We start from the raw sequence: 24,481 nt of genomic DNA on the forward strand, positions 1-24,481 counted from the left end.
AGTCCTAGGCTCTGTGGTTTAACCCACAGCGCCACCCCTCCCCTAATACCCCATACACCCCGGATTTTACCAATAACACACAGGCATGCAACAGTGTATTATTCCAATGGGGGTAGGGGGAGAGGATGTTTTCCTAAGACCAAAATTTTCATATGGCCTGCTCAACTACTGGGAAAGGTGGTGAGAAGGGCAGAGCAGTTTGCTGTGGGAGGACTGTGCTCCCTCCCTCCCCTGGGCCAACAACTCTGTGGAAAGGATGGCAAAAAGAGAGAACTAGACTGGCAAAGAAAACATCAGAAACTAGATCCTGCTCCAGCTGGACTGCCCCCTCCACCCACAGGACCATCTACCATCACCTGTGCCCTGTGGGAAGGATCCCGATGAGTTGATATATGTGCGTGCAAGCCAAATGGAAAAATCTGTATCCTGAAAGGTGAGGTGCTCAAGACAACATGAACGAATAAAGACTTTACACATACATATGCACTGGCGTGTTAGATACGCTGGAGTCAGAAAGATCTAGGTTCACATTTTTGTTAGTGAGGATGCTCATCGCATGACCTTGAACCAGTCTTTGGCCCTGTTTGTACATAACATTAAGCCCAACCATAGTTTAGTGCAAACATGCAGGTTCCTGGAATGAAGATTGTGGCTGTTGCTCTGCTCCTGTTGCTTCCTCTGCTCCTGCAGTGCTACCAAAGGCCAAGCCATGGTTTGGCTTAGCATTCTATTTGAATTCAGGCTTGTGGTTTGACTCCATCAACACAGAAATCTTTTATAGAATTTCCTTGAAATATAGCTTTGACAAATCAGTTTTGAAAACTTGGGATTTCAATGCCAAATTTTTAACTATTGACACCACTTTCTCAGATCTTGCTCCAGGCTTTGTGTTTTCAAAACCCAATTTTTGCATTTAACTAGGAAATGGATACTGTAGCACTGACATTTTTTATTGTTTTTACTAGCTATTTCCAAAACTCAGAGACTTCATCCTTCTCCTTTGACCAACAATGCCTGCAAAATAAGGGACAGACAATTCTCCTTTTTGCCTAATATTTGACATTTTCTTCCCCCACACAATGTTAGGATAGGTTTTCATTGCCTGCAACAGTGTGTCCGGACACTGTTCTTTTGAAGCTTCTTATGCAAACACTACTAATTAAATGGCGCAGCTTTAGATTTAGGTCATCTGGAAAAAACCCAAAGAGCTACAATTCTGAGTACGGTAAGTTCTGTTGTTGGGACTAGAAAAAAATAAATCTTAAGCACTGTTCTGAAAGCTCCATCTAGTGGCTATTTATTAGACACAGTAGTGTAGGAAGTTGAATTCTGAATGACTGCTTCATTTGTCCTCTAGAATGCTGTAGGTATTCTTGTCTCCACACTTTCTGATATTTAGTTAGGGCTAAGGAGAAGAACTTGCTTAACCAAACCAGGGGAAGTTAGCTGTACTGCATTGTATCCTTGGTTCCAGAACTGTTTTTTCTTGCCCTCCTTCTGTCCTAAAATGGGAAAGAGACAATAAATCTAAAGCAGATTATGTGCTTGAGACACTCCTTTCAAGTAGCACTGGTTATCTTTTAATCATACAATAGCAAGGCAGACTTCCTCTCGAGAAAAATGGGAATGGAAGGGCCATCTGGTCAGTGCTTTTGGCAGTGGTTTGATTTGATTTCCACTTTGGCTAGGTGTAAAACAGGCTTGATTTCTATGGCTACAAAGTCAAGTTTTCTCTCAAAGCAATGGTTCTGCTTTCCATCCTAGTGTATATTTCCCCTATAGTGTAGGAGATGCTCAAATACAGCGGAAATTTGCTAATCAGAAAGAAATAAAAGAAGTTAATTCAATCCTTTTTCTCTCACATACATTAGCATATGGAGGCCCCATGGTTCCCTACCGCTGAACAAAATGGCACTAGTTGAGAAACCAATAGTAAAAATTCATGGCAAGCATGCAAAAAGCAATATGTATTCACTAAAGTGTGGGGTGGGAGGTAACTGGGGGGGAAATCAAGGGATCTTGACTTTAGTCAGCTATCCCGACTTAATAATTTGCAACTTATAATTTCTATTCCTTTTTAAAGGTGCTAATAGAAAAGCATAGCAGATCTCTCAAATTGTAAATAGCTTTCAAGAGCCAACTGATTAAGCATATGTGTTATGTGCAATTGATTTTTTCATCTGTTCTCAGTCATTTTAAAAGCATCTATCTTCATGCATGACCGTTAGAAGGCTACTGGGAGAAAGCCCGTGCTTGCTTACGCAAAATGTCTTCTTAGAGTTCCCTATTAGTAACTTTTTGTATTTTCACTTTTGGCCCTCACAAATTAAGTATATGAATAATTTTAAAGGAGTACAAATGCTCTAAAAAGTAAAGTTACAGTGGGACAATGGCTTGAAGGATTACTGCATACTTTCCAGACCTGTGCAAGGAAAATTTGTATCACTTCAAAATTATTTGCAAGAAACTTCAGGTGTGGACTGCTAAACAGAAATGGGTGGCAGATTGGGGGAGTGTGAGAAAAATCTTATGCAAAGCAAAACAAAAAACTGATTTGGGGGATCCTCCACAGGACAAACATCTAAGGATTTAAGGAAATCTAGAAGAGTTTCAAACTAGCAAAAGTTGCTTAGAGGAGTGTTACACATCCCTGACTTACGCTAAACCATTTCTTAGGTATTCCTGTTCAAGATGGTGTAGCAGTATGCTCTACCTAAATTTTTTTTTTTAAAAAAACCCCCTGCAAAGACGAAGTTCAGCATTTCAATCCTTTGAAATGGGTTGGCTAAAACATAATCCAAGTCACAGTAAATGTTATTTTAAAGAGAGCAATATTTAAAAGATGGCTACTTTGAAAACAAAAGAATTAATAAAGGGTAAAACTCTGTCCAAGATCATTCTTGAAGATAATCTTATGCACCTTTCAGCCAGAGGATATTATCTCTTTTTCACTTTATTTAAAAAACTACACTGTATGGCGCAAATAAACATTTGATCAAACACACAGCAATGACAACTGACACATTTCCAACTATGGCACTGAGGGAGCATCTCACTACCACCACTGAATTTCCAACTCATGATTCTTATGTCAAGTGTACATCATCTCTGCCATGTGGGACATTTTCTTGGGAATATATAAGTAATACTCCATGTACCCTGAAAGATCTTCAATAGTCACATCATCCACAAAGACTCGAGCTTGCTCAGAACAAGACCGGGCAGAGCTTGATGAACCCATCCCAGAATGCGATCGGTTTGGCAAAGATTGCGAATGTGCTTCCAGGACTGCCTTTTCACATTCCGAAAGGACACTCCGCAAACCAGAAAAGGAGTATGCTTCTATTGCTTGCCATGGTTTGCACTGACATTCTTTGTCCACGCAAGGGCATTGCTTCTCGTAACTCAGCTTGGAGAGTGACTGGAAATCTGAGGGTTGGCTAGGATCCAGGCTGGTTTCAAAGGTCAAAGAGAAAGCAGGACAACTCTTTTGCAAATTCTCTGAAGGTTGCTCCCTTGAGAAAGTGCTCCGCTGTTCTGCTCTGGCCCTCCTGCAGTTGCTGCTATCGAAAAGGGGGCATCTCTTTCCTCCCAAATATGGCTCTTCTGTAACACTGGGGTCTGGACTGATTTTGTGCTTTGAAGAATCCATCTGGCTTTTGTGCTTCAGCTGGTTACTTGCGGAAGATGCCTTCATGCTGCAATATGTAAACTTGGGAGGATGAAGGACAGGAGATTTAGAACGCCTGCGGCGCTGCGGTCTTGTCGCCCCTCTCAAGGGTTTCCTTGCACACCTGGAGTAGAGAGCAGCAATGTTAGCAGAAACTGACTCTGGAACAAAATGCACTCCAAAATAAGGTAGTGTTGTCTGTTAAAATTATTTGCTGCAGTTCTGTGGAAGAAACAGCTGCATCTCATGCTTTCTCCTGATAATTTCCCCCTGATATATATCAAATCCAGAAGAAGACTGTGATGCAACTGTAAACTAATCAGAAACTGCATTATCTTTTTCAGCCTTAACTGCAAACCTTGGCTTTTCTTCCTGTCATGTATAAGCTAAACTTATCATCAAACTAAACATTAGACGAAGGCAGCCACATAAGATAAGAGAAATGGAGTACAGTAGGCTATACCCTATTGGCTAAACATTCATTATAGCCAAATACTGGGAGATAAAAGAAGGGTTTAACTCAAAGGTGTTGAACATAATTACTAGTGAAGTGTCTTACCCATGCCAGTTCTCTCTCGAACAGACGGTTTGATGCCTGCCTCCATCAACAGCAGCTCTGACTGGAGCTCTCAATCCCATGCTGTCACTCACAGATGTAGAAGTTCTGATTTAAGAGGCAAATGACATATTAAAGTATGATTCTAACACAAAGTATCTACAGGCTGATTCCCATACGGTGTCCCCCTTAGGATTATCCACCTATATTAGCAAACAAAATGGAATATCTCCCCACCATTTTCTTGCTTATCTACAGACAAACAGATAAAGGAAAAGGCTGCCGCTCAGTGGTATTCTATGCAAAAGATCCCAGGTTAAACCCCTGACATCTCTAAGTAGGGCTGGAAAAGATCCCTGCCCTAAAGTCAGGATAGCTGCTGTCAGTCAGTGTAGACCCTGAGTGGGGAATCTGGCCTGCAGGCCAATACTGGTCCATAAATTTGGTTCACAAGGCCATTTTCTCCAAGCCACACCCATCAGCTGACAGGAGGCTGGGGTTCGGTTCTGCATTGCTGTGGGTACCTGATCGCAGCAGGATTTAACCCCCACTCAACAGCTGATAATCCTGCTCAGTTTGGCTGTGTGCATCTGTTCCCTGCTAAAATCTCCTGCTAGACCATCATTTTGGCAGGGGATTCCATGCAAACCTGGATCCGCTGCTAAGATGATGAGGGAAAATCCATCCCTTTCAAGTGGAGAATCCCAATACACACAGACCTCCCTAAGTCAGGATCAGACTCTTCTGCTAAAACTGATGGGTGTTTTTTTACCATGTTGTAGCAGGGAACTGCTGCTAAAGTGAAGGAAGAGAGATTCCCTTTTGGCAGCACCTTGCACGTGACATCACTGTGATATTATGTGACTGACAAGTGGGTGGCTTCACTGTTAGGGTTCAAATCCCCATTCAGTCATAAAGCTCATTGGGTGACCTTGGGCCAGTCACAGCCTCTTAACCTACCTCACAGGGTCGTTGTAGGGATTAATTGAGGAGGGGAGTGAACCATGTACTCCTTGGAGAAAAAGGTGGGATATAAATACAATAAATCTCCACATAGCTGCAACTGCACCTGAGCCAGTCACAAAATGTGCCTAGGGAATTTCTAACACTGCTTGGCATGCCATTCTCCTTGCAAACAAAAAAGTAGCCACAATACTAGCTATTCTACAGGTACAACAGCCCAAACACCAATAAGAATATCAGACCCATATTGTTCATAGATGCATAGAAGTAATGTAATGCTGATGCCTTTCTTCAGAGTCAATTCTATAAAAATGGAAAGACACTAATACAATGCTAAAATAGTCAAATACACAGGAAGAGTAAACAGGACTGCTGTTACCTACCCAGTTGGATCCACTCTCAGCTTTTTGAAAGCTGTTTGCAGGCTTTCTTCCTCTCCTTCTTTAGTTTCTGAGTCCATTTGCAGAATGCTAGAATGTTATTGGGCCTGCCATATAATGAATACTAACAAAAAATAAATCAATTAAATTTGTGTTGATGTGGAGAACACCAAGTGTAGTAAGCATATAGTAAAACTCTACACAACTGAAATTAAATATATTGCCTCATTCGCCATCATCCAGCACTCAGACCACATTTTGACTCACATCAATAGTTATTTGATAAAAGGATTCCATGGGCAATTTCTACTGGAAACTCAAGACAACCAAGGCACACATTTTCTGCTTTACTTTGAAACCTTTTGCCACATGGGTTGATTTCCAGCAGAGAATAGTGGAATGAACTACGCGAATATTAAGTAAAGAGTTGCCTGATGTAAAGGGACAATTAAAGTGAATTAACAATAGGGCCTACTCCCAAATAAGTGGGATTTGAATTAGGATTGCAGCCTAAAGGATTTCTCCCTTCGTGTAAAGCTAGATTGTAGCAAACCAAATCCTACTCAGAGTAGACCCATGTCCATTAATTTAAATGAATCTACCTTGAGTAGGACCAGCATTAGCTGCAACTCAGTTTTTCTACACAGCACTAAGGATAGGCTAGAATCAACAGACAATATTTCCCCCCTTTTCCCAAACCAATCTTTAGCCACAAATTAATTGCACTGGAGAGAGGATCTATTTAATAGATTAATAAAATATTTATCATACAAGCCAACATTCAAGGCAATCTATGATTAGAACCGGGGCTGAAAAAATAGATGCTTCAAAAACTGGAAAGATTGAAGCTACTAAGCAGAAAGATTTTTCACAGGTCAGATGGGCACTACTCACATATATGGGGGGGGGGGAACGGGACGACGACGACAGGGGACCCTATATTGCTCAGTACAAGGAGACAATTGAAAATACTCAACAGAATGCCCTAACCAAAACACAAATACCCTTACGTGAATTTTGTTGATATTGATTTTGAGGACACCATGGCCCAGATCTGAAGCTGTGGTACACAGAGGGTGACTAAAAAGCCAGGGCCTGAGATGAAGACCTGGTAGGTTCATATGGGTAGAGTCCAGTTGTTCCCAAATGTTCCCCAGAACAGACCACTTGAAAAATGCTGAGGATTCTAGCAAACCACTTAATGAAGCTTCAAGTTGTATTTAAGCAAAACCCCACATAGAGGGCATTGCAGTACTGTACCCCAATTTGAATGTGAAAGAGACCAAGTCTACACTAAGTTTAGGAAGGAGCCCCACCCCCATTGTGTAGTTAATCCTTTAAGTCTAATTCACCAGCAAAACTAAATGTGTTTCCATGAGCATTTCCCCATTCTGACTGTTTAGATGCCATCCTAGCTAAGTATGAAATAAACACACAAGACGTATTATTCATGTTATTGTAATTTGGAATGGCTCCATGTGACTGTCATGTAGAGCAGAATGGAAGGCATCATGGGATTCAGAGGCATAGAAGTGGGAATGAACAAAGCTTACTTGATTGGAGGCTCTGAAAAAGTACAGTGATTTATATCCATGCAAAATGACATCCACACAGTGCTTTTGCAGCCGCTTCTCACAGCGATGAACACACAATTACATCAGGATCAGGGTGCTGGTGCTTTCTGAAGGACTGATTATTATATACAACACCACTGCTAACTTAAGGAACACTTTAATCTACAAAAGCATGCTGCATTTTATACGCTAAATGAAATTGCTGAAGATTAATTAATGACAAAGTATCAAGCCCTGTCATCTTATTTGACCTTTGTCCTACCTGCCTTCTTTGGGTTCTAAGCCCTTTGGGCAAGGATTATGCCCCATTTGCATGCTGTATTCTAAGCAAATAGCTAGTCCTACTAAACATAGTCGTACATGATTAACAAGGCTGTTATGAAGTCAGGGGTGTAAAATTCACACACAGAGAAAATGGACACCACACTTCTTGAAGCAAGCACCCTCTATTTTTCAAGAAACTGCAAACCATACGAATACCGACTCTTTACAGCTAACACATGGGCACATAATGAACTTTGAGCCAACACACAGGGTTTGAAATGTACTTAATGGGTTTATTTTATGGTCATAGAGTATATATAGCAGCTCAAAGAAACAATGATTTGCCGTAGAAGGAAGTTATTTGAATTTTGCAGCTGAGGACACCCAAGCTGAAATTATATTTCTGTAAGCAAACAAGTACAGAAATAACATTTAATACTTGTGTAAATCTTAAACGACCAGTAAGGCTGTCAACTAAGAAGTTTTGCAAACTTTAGTGATTATCTTTCAGAATGAAAATATAGTGATTCATTTATATTAGAAGAGTTCCCAAAACCCATCAAGGAACCAATAGTGTAAGAGTCTTGAGAAATTTCTAGCAACCCATGCATGAAGAACTTCTATTAGTTTCCATTAAATGTTTCCTCCTGTGAATATTTTTAGTTTAGCGGAGAATTTATTGGGTTCCCAGATATTGTTGGAGAGCAATGTCTATGCTGGCTTGGTCATGTCCACAGAATGAAAGATAGCAGAATCCCCAAAGATGTGCTCTATGGGCCACTGGCTTTAGGCACTAGGCACTTTAGCAGACCGATTATGCATTACAAAGATGTCTGCAAACAAAGATATCTACAAATGTGACATGAAGACTGGCAACATCAACGCTGCTGTGGGGGAATCCCTTGCCTGCGACTGCAGTGCCTGGAAACAGGCAGTCAGGTTGTGAATTAGTAACAGGGACCAGAGGAGAAATGACCGCTGGGAGGAGTGGAGAGAGAAGAAACATCATGGTACATCTACAGCAGTACAACCAGGCACCTTCATCTGCCCCAGGTGCAACGAAACATGTCTCTCCCGTATTGTTCTCAACTACCACAGCAAGTGCTGCAACCTTCCAAAAGTTTGATTTCATCCCCAAAGGGGCACTCCTCCAGTGCCTCCCAAGACAGATGGATGCAAACAGGAACAACTCCCATCATCTCTGACCACTAGTACTGAAGGCTAGGGATGACAGGATTTGTAGTCCCAACAACATCTGGGGACCCCAGGTTGGGAAAGACTAATTTAATGCACTATTTTTATTGGTGGTTTATTACTTCTTTATAAGTTTATAGTAGTTGTTTATGAACTTGTGGGGATGAGTTCTGCTGCTTCTCATTGTCAACCTGCAGTGACAGTGTATGCCAGACTCCACTCTGCTTCGTGCTGATGGACAAAGTGGGCCATTTGATGCATGGGTCAAACTACCCTAACTTTCAAGTGCTTAGTATGCCAGACATTGCAGACTTCTTGGAAAGAGGTGCCATATGGTGTACTGGAATATTCCACCAGAAAAAAGCACTGCTCCTTGCCTGCAGGGATGCAGCCATCATTTCTGCTCCCCTACCTCCAAATCCTTTTTCATAAAACTGTTACAAATATTTTGATCTTCATGGATTTCGTTTATCAATCTCTTATATAGAAGAAGGGGAAGACAAAACTCTTTAAGTAGGGAATAAACTTAGATTACAAACTTTTAATTTTTAAACTTTATTTTTGAGTGGAACAGGGTAAATCTGTTTCAGCAAAAACAACAGTTTTATACCTTTGTTACAGCATGTTATGTGCCAACTCCTCATAACCTGATGCCCTCCAGGTAACTTTGAACTACAACCCCCTTCAGCCCATCAGTTTGGCCACTTGTCAGGGATGCTGAGGAGTGTGGTAAAAACAAACAAACACCAAGAGGGCATCAGACTATGAAAAGCTAGCACGTAACATGCCGTAACAAAGGTTTCAGGGTCTTTGTGACAATGTGAGCCACCTTAAAGGCTGTTTTTAACCTGGTGCCTTGCAATGTTTGCTAGAGCAGTGGTTCCCAATTAACTAAGTACTGCGGATACACATACTATAAAATTCACACGCTATAAAAACATGTTTTTCCCCTGAAGTCATCACAACTTAGGAATTCAGACTTAGGCTTAACTGGAAGCCTAGCAGCGTGATCTTTGCATGCGTACTCAGAAATAAGTACCATCGAATTCTTACCAGCAACAGGGTAGTAGCTAGAGGAGCACCAGACTAAGATATGGAAGATCCAGGTTCAAATTCACACTCTGCCATGAACCAGTTACTCTTTATCAGTCCAACTTAACTCAACAAGGAACTAAATTAGTTGGGCGTGGGTTGTGGGGGGGGGGGAACCAACAATTTATAATGACCCTCTACCAAAGAGCAGCATAAAAATGAAATTAAGCTGTAGGCCAAACCCTACAAGACTTCTGAAATGAAGGGTGGTGGTAACCCAGGACAGGACCTATTTCTCTTCGGGCGCCCTGCTTTTACAGCACACTCTCCAGGGAAATTTGCCTAGAACCCTCTCAAACCACTTATGCTGCACTGCATTCTTTTTTACTGAGAGGATTATTATTTTATAGAACTTTGTAAACCAATTCGGGTACTGTATACCTAAAAAAAAGGAGGGGGAATATATAGGTGCTTAAAATAAGAGAGCTTTTTAAAACGTCAGGATAAATCGGCAAGTACTTTAGATCTAGCAAACAGATGAGGCAAGCAATCGTCAATATGTTTCCCCCCTCCATCCCCACAACGCCCCTTTACTTGTTTTAAACCAGATGAGCAGCTAAAAGAGCAGATCTAGGCTTTAAGTAGGAATTCTGTGGATATGAAGGGCTACTGAGGGGAATAAGAGAACAGGCACAGTGGACGGTAGTGGCGTTCGGTCGGGGTCTTGCCCTCCGCCCGTCCCCCGTTCGGCTCCCCTGAAGGCGGCTCCGCTGAGGCGAAAGGCGCAGGAGACCGACAAGGGACGACTGAGACCCGCCGGAGTAGATCCTGTCGAGGAAGAAGCCTTCACGCCCAACAACCTCTTCCCGCCTCAGGCTCCCAGAAACGCCTGAAGCGACGCGAACCTGTTTCCCTCGTCGCACCCCCTCCCCGCTTTCAGGTACCCACTCACCCGATCAGCCAAGGGAGCCACTGCCGGAAGTGAACAAAAAATCAACAGGAAGTGATGACACTGCGGGCGCATGCGCTCAGCAGCCGCGGGGCTTTCCCGCGCGTTTGCAGCCGTCCTAGTGGGCATTCCGGCGCCTTCGCTTGTGTAACCGAGGACGCGCTCGGCGACGCGGCGCATGCGCAACGCTGCCGCCAGGTCCGAGTTTGCTTTCTAGCGCCCTTACCGGTTCCTAAAGGAAGGCTCGTCTGCATCCGGGTCACTCGCGCGTCGCTCCCTCAGGAAAAGCGGCGGCGCTCGCCGCGCGGGAAACGAAACGTCCGAAGTTCTGTTTCGGGGAGCGGTGGGGCCTCCGCGTTTCCTCGTTTGCCGAGTAAGTATGGTCCTTTCCGGCCGCCTTCCCCTCCCTCCCGTCTCTCCTCAGGGGAAGCGAAGCTCCGCGGCGCCGGGTCCTGTCTGCCGAGGGCGGCTCTTTTCTGCTGAGTCACTGCGCCGGGTGCTCGGCGACGACTTTTCGTGGCCCCGGAGGCCTCGACGGGGCTCCTCGACCGCCTTGCCTCGCTAGTCCAGCTTCGCCGCCGCCGCTCCTTACAGAGCAGGCAGATGTTCCACTGGCAAAGCTTTCCCTTACGGTTTCGGGAATGTTAATGTGCCGTTTAGCGCTCATCAGTACAGTGGTACCTCTGGTTAAGTACTTAATTCGTTCCGGAGGTCTGTTCTTACCTGAAGCACCACTTTAGCTAATGGGGCCTCCTGCTGCTGCCGTGCCGCCAGAGCACGATTTCAGTTCTCATCCTGAAGCAAAGTTCTTAACCTGAGGTGCTATTTCTGGTTTAGTGGAGTCTGTAACCTGAAGCGTATGTAACCCGACGTACCACTTTAGTGCGTTAAAAGTAAGAACCGTCAACGCAGAAACCTTAAAACGCAGAACCTTAAAAGGCTTAGACTGTTGAGCTTCCATTGCACACTGAGGTGCTCCAAAGACACGGAAGTATTGGCACGTTTACAGGTGCCGCATGATACCCGCACCCGGATCTGTAAGAAGAATTCGACGTTTCAAAATTATGCTTGTCCTTTTTAAAAATGTTTTCTCTTTTTTTTTCTAAACTGCTTTGAGGTTCCATGAGTACTTCCGTTAGCAGTGTTGGTCTACCAGCGAATGGGGACAGGCAGATTGAGTGGACTGAGATCTTCTGTGGGACTAGCTTCTCACTTTGAATTTTGTTAGCTATTAATGACTGACATTCTCACTGTGGCATTTTTTAAATGTTTGCCACAGATCTAATCTGACAAATAGCCTTTTATGGCCAAAACTCATGCCTCCAATAGGAGCCACAAGGGCCTTCAGTGTTTGGGGGCTGCAACAGGCTAGCACAGTTATTCCTTGTTCTTGGTGCAGTATAAGCATTCAGAGCAATTGTGAAACGAAGATTAGGAGGTGTTAACCTGCTATGTCTAGGACAGGCATATCCGACTTAAAGTCGGCTTTGATCTACGATCCAATATAAAAACGTAGTGATCTACCACCCAGGGGTGGGCGGGTGGGCACTGGCTGCTTCCCCTGAGGGGGCAGGGATGGGTGCAGGGTGGGTGGGTGCTGGCTGCTTCCCCTGAGGGGGCAATTGTGCACAGTGGCAAACGTCCCCTCTTGTGAGAGGGGCTTGCCTGCTGCTTTTCTAATGCCTGGTTCTCCGACAGGGCAGGCGCGTGCAGCGGCTAAACATTTCCTCTTGTGAGAGGAGCTTGCCAGCTGCTTTCCCGACTGCGCATGCATGGTGTCAAAACAGGCCTACGATCGACCAACATTCATCCTGTGGTGCCCTGATCAATCATGATCAACGCATTGGACATTCCTGGTCTAGGATATTCTTAGTGGTTTGTCTCAATTAAAGGTCGGGCTTCACTTGGTCTTCATTCTGTTATTACAGAAATTGGCCCAACTTGCCAGATGGTTATCTCCACCTGCTGTGGGCCAAGTTTGACAGGTAGGTGGAACCCCCCCACCTATCAGTCAGTTGATAGCAAGTGACTTTTAAAAGCCTACTTTAAAGCAAAATAAAAAAAATCCGTCCAGTAGCACATTAGAGACCAACTAAGTTTGTTATTGGTATGAGCTTTCATATCTGAAGAAGTGTGCATGCACACGAAAGCTCATACCAATAACAAACTTAGTTGGTCTCTAAGGTGCTACTGGATGGAATTTTTTTTTTATTTTGTTTCGACTACGGCAGACCAACACGGCTACCTACCTGTTACTTTAAAGCACTAACTTGATAAGGGCTTCTTGGAGTATTGCTGACAGCCTTCAAAGGGCTATCTTTGGAATGCTTTGCATAGGGCTTTTCAGGCACCATCAGTCAGCTGGCTGGTGGTGCCTGCAAACCTTTTTAGGCTGAGCCGGGTTTTACCTGCCCTTGCCTGTTATGGCAGGTGGGCATGGCTAGGCTGAAAAGACCCTGGCCAGTTGCGGGGTCCTGTCAGGCCCAGTTTGGCCTGTGAGCCAGAACATAACTTGTGTCGTTTGGGTCTGAGTGTGATTGTTTGGCTTTCTGTTTTTGAAAACATTTGGAAAAAGATAGGTGAATGTATCAGGTAGTGGTAATGCAGAGAAAAGCAATTAGAATAAGCAAAGTTTTTGTTACAATGTGGAAAGTGTCTATTTTTTTAAAAAAATACCAAACATTTCTTTGATTAGGAAATCAACCTTTCTGCAGCAAAAATCATATACAGTTATATCATGGTTCTCTTCAGTATCAGACCACATGTTAACTTGCTAGAAACTACATTCCCCCCCTCCCATTTTTTAAATCTAGCCATATACATTTTCCACACTTTATGGGTCTGGATAAAAGTCAGATCTATCAAATACAAAATGAATAATTTTGTTTTCACATGATTTTTGCAGACAATATCCCTCAAACAACTATCAGATTCAGATCCCATCTGTCCTCACATATGGAATGGTAAAAATTACAGTTGCTGGAGAGTGCTCTTGTGCTTAGGTCCTGTTTGTGGGTTTTCCACAGGTATCTGGTTGGTCACTATGTGAACAGGATGCTGAACTAGATGGGTTGTTGGCCTGATTCTGTATGCTTTTCTTAGATCTGTGACTTTTTAGTGCAACCTTGATGCAAAAACATGATTCTGGCTTTTTACACGGGATCTTCTAACCACTGTCAAAACACACCTAACAATTGTTAATAATGTTTGGGGTTGAATGTGCTCCTTCCTTTTCAACTTAATGATGTATCACAATATATTGTGATGTTTAGCTGGTGATACATTGCGATGTTGAAAAGTTTATATCGCCCAACCCTAACAGCTGTACAGGCAGTAGGGCAAAAAATGTTATCTTGCAAATGAAGAGGTACTGCTTAAAAATAATGAATTAGGTTTCAATCCCAATCCCATTGGCCTCGGTGTAAACCCTTTTGAATTCAGTAGTATCCATTTCTGTGTAGAAATGGTTAGGACTGTGCTGTTAGGGCTGTTTTTCCAAGAATTTTTATATAACAGACATATTTAACTGACTGCAGTACTTGCTGAAGCTGCAGCATAACATTTTGGGCTAAGAGATACACACACACACACACATGCAAACATAACAGAATTTATAAATACTTACGGTTGGCCACTATTGCTGAGGCTGAGCACCGTTTAGTTTGTGGTGTCCAATTAAGAACTGTTTTGAAAAAAATAAATGGAAAGTGCTGCTGCATTGGGTAAAAATGGTGACTAGCCATTCTGTTTTTGTTTCTGTTACCCAGGTTTCAGGAGCCATTTGGCTCCTAGTGTTTATATCTCAGTTTCTAACATGGCTGCTGAAACAAACCATAGTTGTCACTAAATCACAATTCAGCTTAGGGTGAAAGTCCAGAGCTTGCTCATGGTGCCACATCAGCCCATTGTGTGAGGGTTTAGTTTAAATTATCTGGAAGTTGATATATTATTAACTTTTAACTTCTAATTTCTGTCTCTCCTTTTCCTTCATCTATAATTATTTTTTATTGTAACCCCCCCACACAGGATTTGTTCTCATTTTAACAGTACAGTACCTAATATTTGAGACGCTTCATAAAGTATTATTACTGCTACTAACCATGATTTGCACAAAGTATATACACTTCTGTTTTTATATCTTCATTGTGAATAATAAAAAGTGCGAGCTTGCCTCAGGCTTTCAGAGGGTCTAGTATGCAATTAAGTTTTCTGTGAAAGAAGCTGTTTTATGTACCTTTGTAATCCATCTGTGTGGCGGATTGGAATTCAGAAAGCAGTCTTGTAGTTCATCACTTCCTTTTGTGTCTTCCTTGTTGCCTGAGTCAACACTTAATACGTACATCAAATGCATTATGACACACTTCCATCCTTCTCGATGTGTCACAATGACATCTGTCAAGCAAGTAGCTAAGGCACATGTCTGAATGAAATCATTTCAGAGCAAACAAACATCAGCTGAGTGGAGCAGGGAGGGAGTTCTGTCCAAGTGAGCATTTTTCTGCCACTTTCATTTTATTGCCTTTATCTTAGTTTTTCAACAAATGTGAGGGCTGCAAACTTTGAACACCCCAGCATTTTCATTTTAGAGCATATGTAGGTAGCTTAGGTGTGTCAACCTAATATTCGTTTTAGTAATTTTTAAAATAGTTTTTGTATGCCTTCTGCATGGAAAAATTAGAGCTGATATCTATGGTCAGTTCCGTAGATTATATTTATACCACCTTGTTTTTAGTTTCTATGTGAGACATCCAGTGTTGTCTACCTAATGCAATGGAAATCTACTTGCACAACAAGCTAGCTTTCTTCTCTTCCTGTGTGCTGCCAAAATCTCCAGAGGTTCCCCAACTCTGGAGCAGGTTTGGAGGGCTGCAGGGAAGAGGAGAGCAAGGAGAAGAGAAGCCCTGTTGCACATGCTACATTGGATCATGCCCTATGCATGGCTATTAATATAAAAGGTATCTTGCATAGGGTCTCAATATAAGACACTGAGTTTCAGTGACACTTGCTTCTTTCTTTCTAAGTTAGTTATATTGTGGTTATTTTTTTTTACTTGAAATTAAAGTTTTGTTTTCACTGAGAGACTAACCATATGTTGGATCTGTACTCTGCAAATGAGGGCTCAAATGACTTATGTTTGCCACTGGTAGGCTTAAGGAACCCACTCTCTGAGATCTAGTTTTCCATACCAACTGAACTGTATGAGTTAGCATTTCATCATGTGTGTCTCAGCCTACTGTCTAAGGTGTTTTACCACATCGGTGAGATTTAGAGTTACGGTAATAATCAAAATCACTGGCTTAGGAAGGTCTTAATCTCTCCTGTAAACAGGATTGTCTTTATTACCTGTATAGTAATATAGTGTTTCTAAAGTAGTATCAATATGCACCAGTTGTTTGGAAAATATTGACAAACTAGAAGGGAATATGAATGTAGCAGTGCAATCACTACAAGGTAATGGAATTGCAACTATTTCCAGCAACGCTGGCTGCAGATTTATGCATGCTTATTTTGAAGTAAGCCTTGTCAAATTTAGCGAGATTTGCTTCACAGTAAACATACACAGAGCTGGATTGTTGCAAGAAGCGATAACGCCAGATCGATACAAGATATGATGTCCTGCATCCCAGTGTCTTGTCTGTGGTGCTTAAACAGCTTTGAGGAGAGCCTTGGATTGTCTATTCCCTTTTGGTGCTAATAGCAACTTGTTGGGTTGGGTTGAATTGGGTGGGTGATTTAAGTTGGGGAGAAATGATAGAGGAAGAAATGTTGGTTTGTGTTTTTTTTAAATCCCATCCCTAGCATTGAAGCCCAATCCAAATCCCTCTCTATGGCTGCTTCTAACCTAAGAAAAGGTTTGATTTAGATATAGCAACATAATATAGTTCAGCACTGTGAAGGAGTGAGGCAGGTCTCAGGTTTGGCTGCTTCCCTGCCTTGTGACCTGACACCCGATCCCTCTGGTGCAGCTGTGAGGAACAGATTTGAAGCTTCCACTTCTGAGTTTAAAAAACCAGCTGTGGTTTGTCATAATCTCAGATAAGGACAATCTGTGGCTGGTTTAAAATATGGCTTATTGAAGTAAGCCAAGATCATTCTAGTTGCTTATTCTACTTTGTTCCAATAAATCAATAGTTTGATTAATGGAAGTTCCTTGTTTTAATAAAATTGCAAACTGCAGTTAGTTTTAAACCAGGAAGCGTGTGCTTCCTGCATTTTCCTGGCATGTGTTGAACAAAGAGAGGTAAACATTTAAGCCTGAGATTTGTGTAGTTTTTAAATGGGCTTATACTGTTAGGTTTGAATTGGGCCACTAGGAGATCTGACCATATGTAGTCTGCAAAACTTCAGAAATAAGCACTAAGCTCAGTAGAAGATTGGAATATTTATGGTAATCAACACTGCAAGAAAGAAACATACTTCTAGTTTATATTTTTTGTTTAAAGAAGGGGATGAACGTTACCACACAGGACCTGTGACAGATGTTCAGATCTCGATAAAGGATTACCAAATGAATATTTTTGCTTCATAATATGGTATTTGTATAGCGTTGCTTTTCTGAACTACCTTATCCTTTAAAAAAACCCTGCTCCTCAAAATGGTATTTGGGAAAACTGATAAGGACAATGATGGCCTTTTCTGTCAGGAGGCGTTCAAAGAATACCAACAGTGTAGTCATATGTGTGCTCAAGATTTCAACAAAATGGAGAACAGCCTCTTGCTCTGGGCTTCAGTTAGATGGAGATCACAAGCCAAACTGACTGCACAGCAGCTCCACCTCCACAGGCTTGCCAGGAAAGCTCTGAATTCGGTGGGACTCCTTAATAAATGTACGTAGGACTAGGGCCCTCCAGATGTTTTGGGGCTACAACTCGCATCATCCCTGACCACTGGTCCTGTCAGGAGTGCTCTGATGGTGTTTCCTGCTTGGCAGGGGGTTGGACTCGATGGCCCTTGTGGTCTCTTCCAACTCTATGATTCTATGATTCTAACATCTGGAGGGCCAAGTTTGCCTATACCTGGACTGGAGTCTCAAGGCTCTTTTCTGTATTATCCCCCCCCCCCCAACTATAGAAGTGTCCACACAACTGAACATTCTATGCATTAACTTCTTACACTGCAAAATTCCAGAATGGGACAATACCTAGATAGGAATTAGGAAGTTAAACATTTGTAGGATTATTGTATCGTATGTCCTATATATGCATAACATGTTAATTCCTACACATAATTGCCTTTCCTGTAGGAATGGTGAAGCAGCCCTACAAGTAATGTATGAAGTGATCCTTTGAGGTGTCATTTTTTCCCCTGGAGAAGTTTGGTCTGCTCTTGCACAGCAACCAGAACTTAAAACTGTTGGTCAGTGTAGTAGATTGGTGTATAAGCCTTCTGACAACTTTGGCTTCTCCAACAGGATTTGAGTGCCTTGTGTGAAAACACTATTAAATTGCTATTTATAAGTCTTGTTGCATTTCCTGATAATACCATGGAGCCAGGATCGCCGTCACTAGTCAAATCTAGTATGAATTTCTGTACAACATTAGTTGCCTCCATTTTATTCTCACATGCTTATTTTTCTTCTTTTCTTTAGCTTGCAGAGAGGAAGCAGTGGGTCGTTCTCTAACAATGTTGGAGATAGAAGAGAATCTCCAGGCAGCTTTCAAAAAGCTAAGAGTAGACTCAGAAGGGTAAGTTAATGTAATTTTTAGTATTAAGAGCAAAACTTGGCTGCACAATGTGGGAAATGAAATGGCTTTGTGATTGCAGTTTGTTTTGAAAAAATTCTTGCTGCCATGGTTTTTGAGTGAAGTTTGATATTGGTCTAGTTGGCACATAACACCAAGCCATGGTTTGTTGAGCCAAAGCGTAATCTTGTTTTTAACTGTAGTCTAGCTTATTTCCAAGCCCAATAGCCTCGTTTAACCATGGTTTGCCCATTCTGCCCCAGACTCTCATCAAGCTACAGTGCATAGGACAAAGAGCTGCTGGACAACGAGCCAAGGTCTCAAGTAACAAACTGTAGCCTGTTCTTCTGAGAGTTGATTTGTGGTTTGTTGAACAAACAATGGTTAAAACAAACCATGGCTTAGCATTATGTGAATGTAGCTGATTATTATCATTAGCTGCTTTACTCCTAAAAATGACTCAAAGCGACTTACAATCACAAGCGACATAGGGAGCATACAGGGCAGTCCCATTTACTGGATACACATCAACTGTAAGCAGTACTCACTGGTAGTAATATCACCAATTTTTAGTTTGTAATACACTCCTCATTGGAGGAGATTAGTGGCCTTCATGAGACAGTTTCATCTTAATTGACCTGGTTTAGGTTTTACAACTATGTGATAAACGTATTGTCCATCCCTAGCTTTTCCATTGTGTTTGGATGATTTGTAGAAATGGAATAAGATGAGGCCAGTTGGGGTGAACCATGAAATTACTGAAGAAGCATGACACGCATAGTGAAATAGGGAGTACTGAAGAGTTTTTGTGAATGAGACATAGTGTCTTGATGGATTTTATGATAGAGCTTAGAACTGCAGTTTTTTAATACCACCATACACTTTTCATTGGCTAAGTAATTACCCATCTGCTCCATGATCTCTTTTGCTTCCTTTGAGTACAGTGATTGGGTAAATCCCTGGAAAGCTTAGAAAGGTTTACTTGGTTAGGCCAGCAGTTTTTGCCTTTTAAGTGCAGTAGCAGGAAAGTGTAATGGGGTATGCAGGTTGGCTCCATGCTTTCTCGGGGTATGGCTATCTAGTCACACTTGATTGCTCCTTCTGCGTATTCAGGGAATGAACCCTTCTGGATCACACATGATTGGGGGAATTTAACTCATATGTTATGGCAGGGGTAGGCAATGTGGTGTCCTCCAGATGCTGTTGGAATTCCATCAGCCCCAGCCAGCAAGGCTGGTGGTCAGGGATGATGGGAGTTGTGATTGAACATCTGTAGGGCACCTTTTATTATGGGACTTCTTCCCCTTGCATCCTGGCTTTACACTGTTGGTCAGGTTGTTCTTGTCCAAACTAGCATGCTGGCCAAAATACAAAAAGGAGCCAAGTGTGGGTAATATATTGATGATTTAGTGTGGGTATTGGAATGCCCTCATAAGTTAGCCAAGGAGCAATGGAAGACAAGGTCAGAACTTTTAACAGAAATTAAGCTCTATTGAGGGAAATAGAACAAACTTATGACAGCCTGTATTTTTCCTGGTTTTAGATCCACTGCTTCTCTTCCTGTAAATGAGGGGGTGCCTCCAAGAGCACTTGTAAAAACTACAGATGAAACCAAGGTGAAGTCCGTGTGTGCATCTAAAGAGAGCTGGCATTGGTAAGATGAATTGGTTCTGATTAATGGAACTACGTCAAATGTGGAAATGCTAAAGTGTTCTGCTGAACATGGCCTCCTGGAGCTGCTTATAAATATCAAGAGGCTGGAGCTTGAAGATGACGACTTGGGAGCAAAGAAGAGATGTGAAAGAGGTTTCATCAAGTAGTAGCACACTTGACCACTGCAGCTGAGGCATGTTCCTGTTCCCCAGGAGGAGGGCAGGGCAAACTGCCACGTGTCTTATTGTTCAGATAATCTCTAGCCCTTCACGTAATTGTAAAACAGATAACTGGTTTTTACATGTCCATTGGCAAAAAGGGCAGAAAAGTTGCTGTTATCAGGGTGGTGTCTTCTTCCAAATCAGGGCACTGCTACTTACACAACACATTATTGCCTCAACGGGATTGGAAGGGGAGCTGCAGAAACATCCCGTGTTGCATTCAGATTCTAGAAGGATATATATTTATGTGTAAAATGTATGCCTCCCACCAACCCTTCAAAAGAAACGAGCAACCCTACATTGCACAAGGAGAAATCCTTGCATTGATGAACGAATGCCTTGGCACTGCATTGGATCCCATTCTTAAATGTGTTAAGTGTGGTGATAGGGGCTCTTCTTAGGCCCACAGCTCCGAGCTGTGTAAACTATACCCTACTAGGACTAACATGCAGCTGAGTTTTCTTACCTGTCTTAGAATAGTGCTAGGTAGGTATTAAAACTATAGGTATGCTGTGGCATGATGACCCCCTCATCCTGCCGTTTAGGTGTTTGATCATCATCATCACTTTTAATTTGTATACCGCTTTTCTATCTTACGATACTCAAGGCGGTTTACAAGATGAAGAAACAAAAAATGTACATCTTATAACAACCACTGCAATACAAAAATGTGATAATAAAACATAACTTTAAAATAGGCAACCTCCGTCAAAAAAGTAACATTCAACAATCATTAGAATAGTTTAAAATAATAATATAAACATATAAATAATAATATAAACATATAAAAGTTAAACAGAAATTCCTTCAACAGTTGCAATAATATCTAAACTATAATCAATAAAACAAAGACAAGTCACAGTATATAAAACAATACAATACACATTGAGAAGCAGAGGGTGGGGCAAGGCAGATGGAAGGCAGCCTTGCCTGATGGAGTCTCCCCCCTCAATAATAAATGATGACATTATTTGCACATGGGTCTGGATGTATAATGTAGGCACATTCCATTTGTTCTACATTCCATGTGGTCAATCATGATCTTCTGGACCATCGCCTCGCCGACGTAGGGATACAGGGCCCGACAATGGCTGTTCTCCTTTATCTCTGGTCGGGAACAGAGGGTGGCGCTAGGGAGGGAGATGTCATCACGCCATTCCTTGGTGTGTGGAGTGCTGCAGGGCACAATCCTCTCTCCGATGCTTTTTAACATCTTTATGCGCCCCCTTGCCCAGATTGTCTGGAGCTTTGGGCTGGGTTGTCACCAATACGCTGATGACACTCAGCTCTATGTGCTGATGGATGGCCACGCCGACTCTGCCCCAGACACACTGACCAGATGCTTGGAGGCTGTGGCTGGATGGTTTTGTGGAAGCCGATTGAAACTAAATCCTTCGAAGACAGAGGTTCTTTGGCTGGGTCGGGATGGCATGGGGATGAGGGACCAACTCCCTTCTCTTGTGGGGGCCCAGTTAGTGCCAGTGCCTTCCGTTAAGAGTTTGGGTGTAATCCTTGACGCCTCCCTTTCCATGGAGGCGCAGGTTACAGCAACAGCTAAGGCGACATTTTTCCATCTTCGCCGCATTAAGCAGTTGGTCCCTTAACCTTTCTCGCCCCGATCTGGCCACAGTGATCCATGTGACAGTCACCTCCAGGCTTGAATACTGTAATTCGCTCTACGCGGGGCTGCCCTTGAAACTGTCCCAGAAACTCCAGCGGGTGCAGAATGCTGCAGTGAGGCTCCTCACGGAGTCTCTGCCATGGGAGCATATTCACCCGGTGCTTTTCCAGCTGCACTGCCTCCCGGTGGAGTATAGGGTCAGGTTCAAGGAGCTGGTTCTGACCTTTAAAGCCCTTTGTGGCTTAGGGCCCTCGTACTTATGGGACCGCCTCGCCTGGTATGCCCCACAGAGGACCTTAAGGTCCATGAATAACCATAGTTTGGAGGTTCCGGACCCTAAGGAGGAGTCAGACTATCTTCTACTAGGGCCAGGGCCTTTTCAGTGATGGCTCCAACCTGGTGGAATGCTCTGTCCCATGAGACTAGGGCCTTTCAGGATTTAACTTACTTCCGTAGGGCCTGTAAAACTTCCGCCTGGCCTTTAATCTGAATTCAGCCTGATCTTTTATTTCCCTTCTCTTCCCTCCCCCTCCCCTTTTATGAAGATTACCCGCTCTGAGACCCCACAGCTTAATTCTCCCCTGGCCTCCTCCTCGCTGGCCCAAGTAGGACTAATTCAGCCAGCTAGCCCTGGTGACTATCTAATGCTTCTTAGATGGATTTCCCCCAAATTGATTTTTGAACTTTGAATTTTATTGTTATTCATGTTTTTATACTGTATTTTATGCTGTTTCTACAACTAAGTGTTTTAAATTCGTTGTTAGCTGCCCTGAGCCTGGTTTTCTGAACCGGGAAGGGCGGGGTATAAATAAAATTATTATTATTATTATTATTATTATTATTATTATTATTATTATTATTATCATCTATAGAATAAAGTTGAAAAGTTGTTAAACACTATCACTTCTTCGTAAATTGCAGGATAGAGTGACTAGACAGAGCTGGATGATCATTTATGCCGTATTAACTTTCGCATTTTCACCTTCTAGGTGTTTGAGGAAACCTTTGAGAGGAACAGTGAGAACACAGCGTCGGCGGCGGTCTAAGTCTCCAGTACTCCATCCTCCTAAGTTTATCCATTATACCACGAAAATCCTGCCTTGTAACCAGCCAGTGCACAAGAACCCAGCTGACACTTCTGAAAGCAGCAGTGACCCAGATGTGTCAACCCCAAAGGAGTTCTCTAAGAATGAACAGGCCAGTCACCCCCTCAATGATGTTGGCGAGAAACAAAAGGGTGCTCAGCATTCTGTGGCATCCATGGTTGAAATGCCTAAGAACAAACTTGAAAGTGGTGTTTTTCCTACTTCAGCAGTTCTAAAGGCCACAGATCTTTCTGATTTCCAATCTGTGTCTGAGCAAAATAAAGGGAAACTCTGTGCATGTGTAGACAGGGCCTGCCAGTGTAAGCGATGGCAGGACATGAAAGTGTACATGTTTTCTGGCCCACAAAATTCTCCCCAGTCTGCACCTAAAAGACCACCACATGTGCAGGACAGTTCCCAAACTTTGCCATCAAGAACTCCCTCCAGCTCTCTCAGGTCTTGCTCTGAGCAAGCCAGGGCTCATGTGGATGATGTGACTATTGAAGATCTTTCAGGGTACATGGAGTATTTCCTGTATATCCCTAAGAAAATGTCCCACATGGCAGAAATGATGTACACCTGACAACAGTGGGCTCTACTGAACAAAGGGTTTTGGTATCTGCCCTTGGTCACACTCCATCTCAGAAGCAGTTGCTCTCTGTGCTTGTAATAAAGACACTTTGCATCACAGCCAATTCTTTTATTTTTCATACTCATTAATTTATTACTACTGTTTATTTATTTCAGCAATTGATATACTGCTAAACACCTTCATATCTCAGCATTGTACAGTAAGAATAAAAAGATACAATAAAGATCAGTTAAAACTAATAAAACAAAATAAGAAAACTTAAAATGTCAGCTGAAATGAAAAGGTCTTCACTAAGCACTGGGGAAGGGGGGGTGCTGGCCTCAGCTAATTTAATGGTAATCATAATTCCAAATCAAGACTACAAAGGTGAATGGCAAGACCAGGGAATTCTACTGTCTTGTACAGGGCATAAGACCAGTTATTGGGGTAGTTTGGATTAACTGGCAAAGAACATTCAGAATCAAGAGTAGCAAAATCACTCCATGGGGAAACCAGTATAATCTACATTTGGGGTGAAATAAAACATCTTGCTGTACTTTCTGGTGAAATATTTATGTACATCCCACAGATACTCTAAGCTGTGGGAGGACACAGTACTTGAAAACCATAACTTATTTTCTTCTGCCTATATTCCTAGTATTTGGGTCTTCCCCAGAAATCTTACTATTTGTGAAACATAGTACTTACCAGCTAACTCTGGCGGTGTCTTGAGGTAAACATTTCCCATTTCAGTGAGAGAAGCGAATTGCATTTCATTTTCTTACTGAGCATTGCTTTAATTACAGCATGAAGGCTTTTAGCTAGCTTGTTTTATAGGAAATTGAATTCAGGGTGAACAATCAAAATGTAGTTTACCTATTAATCTGTGGATAAAGATTAAAATATGAAGTAATTTATATTTGGCCGCTAGATGTCAGCCTTGTTTCATAACTTTGATTTGATGCAGCCTGTGCTGTACTTGCACATCAACTAAGTTCTGTTGAGGAACTCCACTTCATAAACCATCCCACTTGGCATCAAGGTGGTCAGCCTCTGGGTGTTCATA

The 24,481-nt window shown here is 42.4% G+C and overlaps 2 protein-coding genes across 4 annotated transcripts; one reads left to right on the plus strand and one right to left on the minus strand.

The window, feature by feature from the left end:
• Positions 1-1,271: 1,271 nt before the first annotated feature.
• Positions 1,272-14,940, minus strand: LOC310764703 (oxidative stress-responsive serine-rich protein 1-like). Of its 3 annotated transcripts, none has more exons than XM_083619124.1 (5): positions 14,817-14,940; positions 5,573-5,693; positions 4,230-4,334; positions 3,159-3,794; positions 1,272-1,502 (listed from the first exon to the last, which is right to left on the minus strand). In XM_083619124.1, the coding sequence occupies exons 2-5, from the start codon at positions 5,647-5,649 to the stop codon at positions 1,424-1,426; spliced, it is 897 nt and encodes a 298-aa protein (XP_083475250.1). In that variant the 5' UTR covers positions 5,650-5,693; positions 14,817-14,940; the 3' UTR covers positions 1,272-1,423. The 3 variants fall into 3 exon arrangements, with proteins under 3 accessions (XP_083475250.1, XP_083475252.1, XP_083475251.1); XM_083619126.1 differs by having other exon boundaries at positions 14,754-14,902; XM_083619125.1 differs by lacking the exon at positions 14,817-14,940 and adding an exon at positions 10,586-10,718.
• LOC310764635 (oxidative stress-responsive serine-rich protein 1-like) lies at positions 10,640-23,534 on the plus strand (the record flags this gene model as incomplete). The annotated part of the gene is made up of 4 exons (XM_083618971.1): positions 10,640-10,955; positions 18,171-18,267; positions 19,808-19,918; positions 22,749-23,534. The coding sequence occupies 4 exons, from the start codon at positions 10,640-10,642 to the stop codon at positions 23,425-23,427; spliced, it is 1,203 nt and encodes a 400-aa protein (XP_083475097.1). The 3' UTR covers positions 23,428-23,534.
• Between the last annotated feature and the right edge of the window lie 947 nt (positions 23,535-24,481).

Source organism: Podarcis filfolensis, assembly GCF_964270895.1.
Source record: "Podarcis filfolensis genome assembly, chromosome: 6".
NCBI classification, from domain to species: Eukaryota; Metazoa; Chordata; class Lepidosauria; order Squamata; family Lacertidae; genus Podarcis; species Podarcis filfolensis.

Excerpts from the sequence above, each read along its gene's own strand:
- LOC310764703 (XM_083619124.1), bottom strand. The coding sequence starts at position 5,649 with ATGGACTCAGAAACTAAAGAAGGAGAGGAAGAAAGCCTGCAAACAGCT. Across the intron at positions 3,795-4,229 it reads TCGAGAGAGAACTGGCATGG|GTGTGCAAGGAAACCCTTGA; the intron begins GTAAGACACTTC and ends TCTCTACTCCAG. Across the intron at positions 1,503-3,158 it reads ACTATTGAAGATCTTTCAGG|GACAGAAGGAGGGCAAGAAA; the intron begins GTACATGGAGTA and ends TTCCCATTTTAG.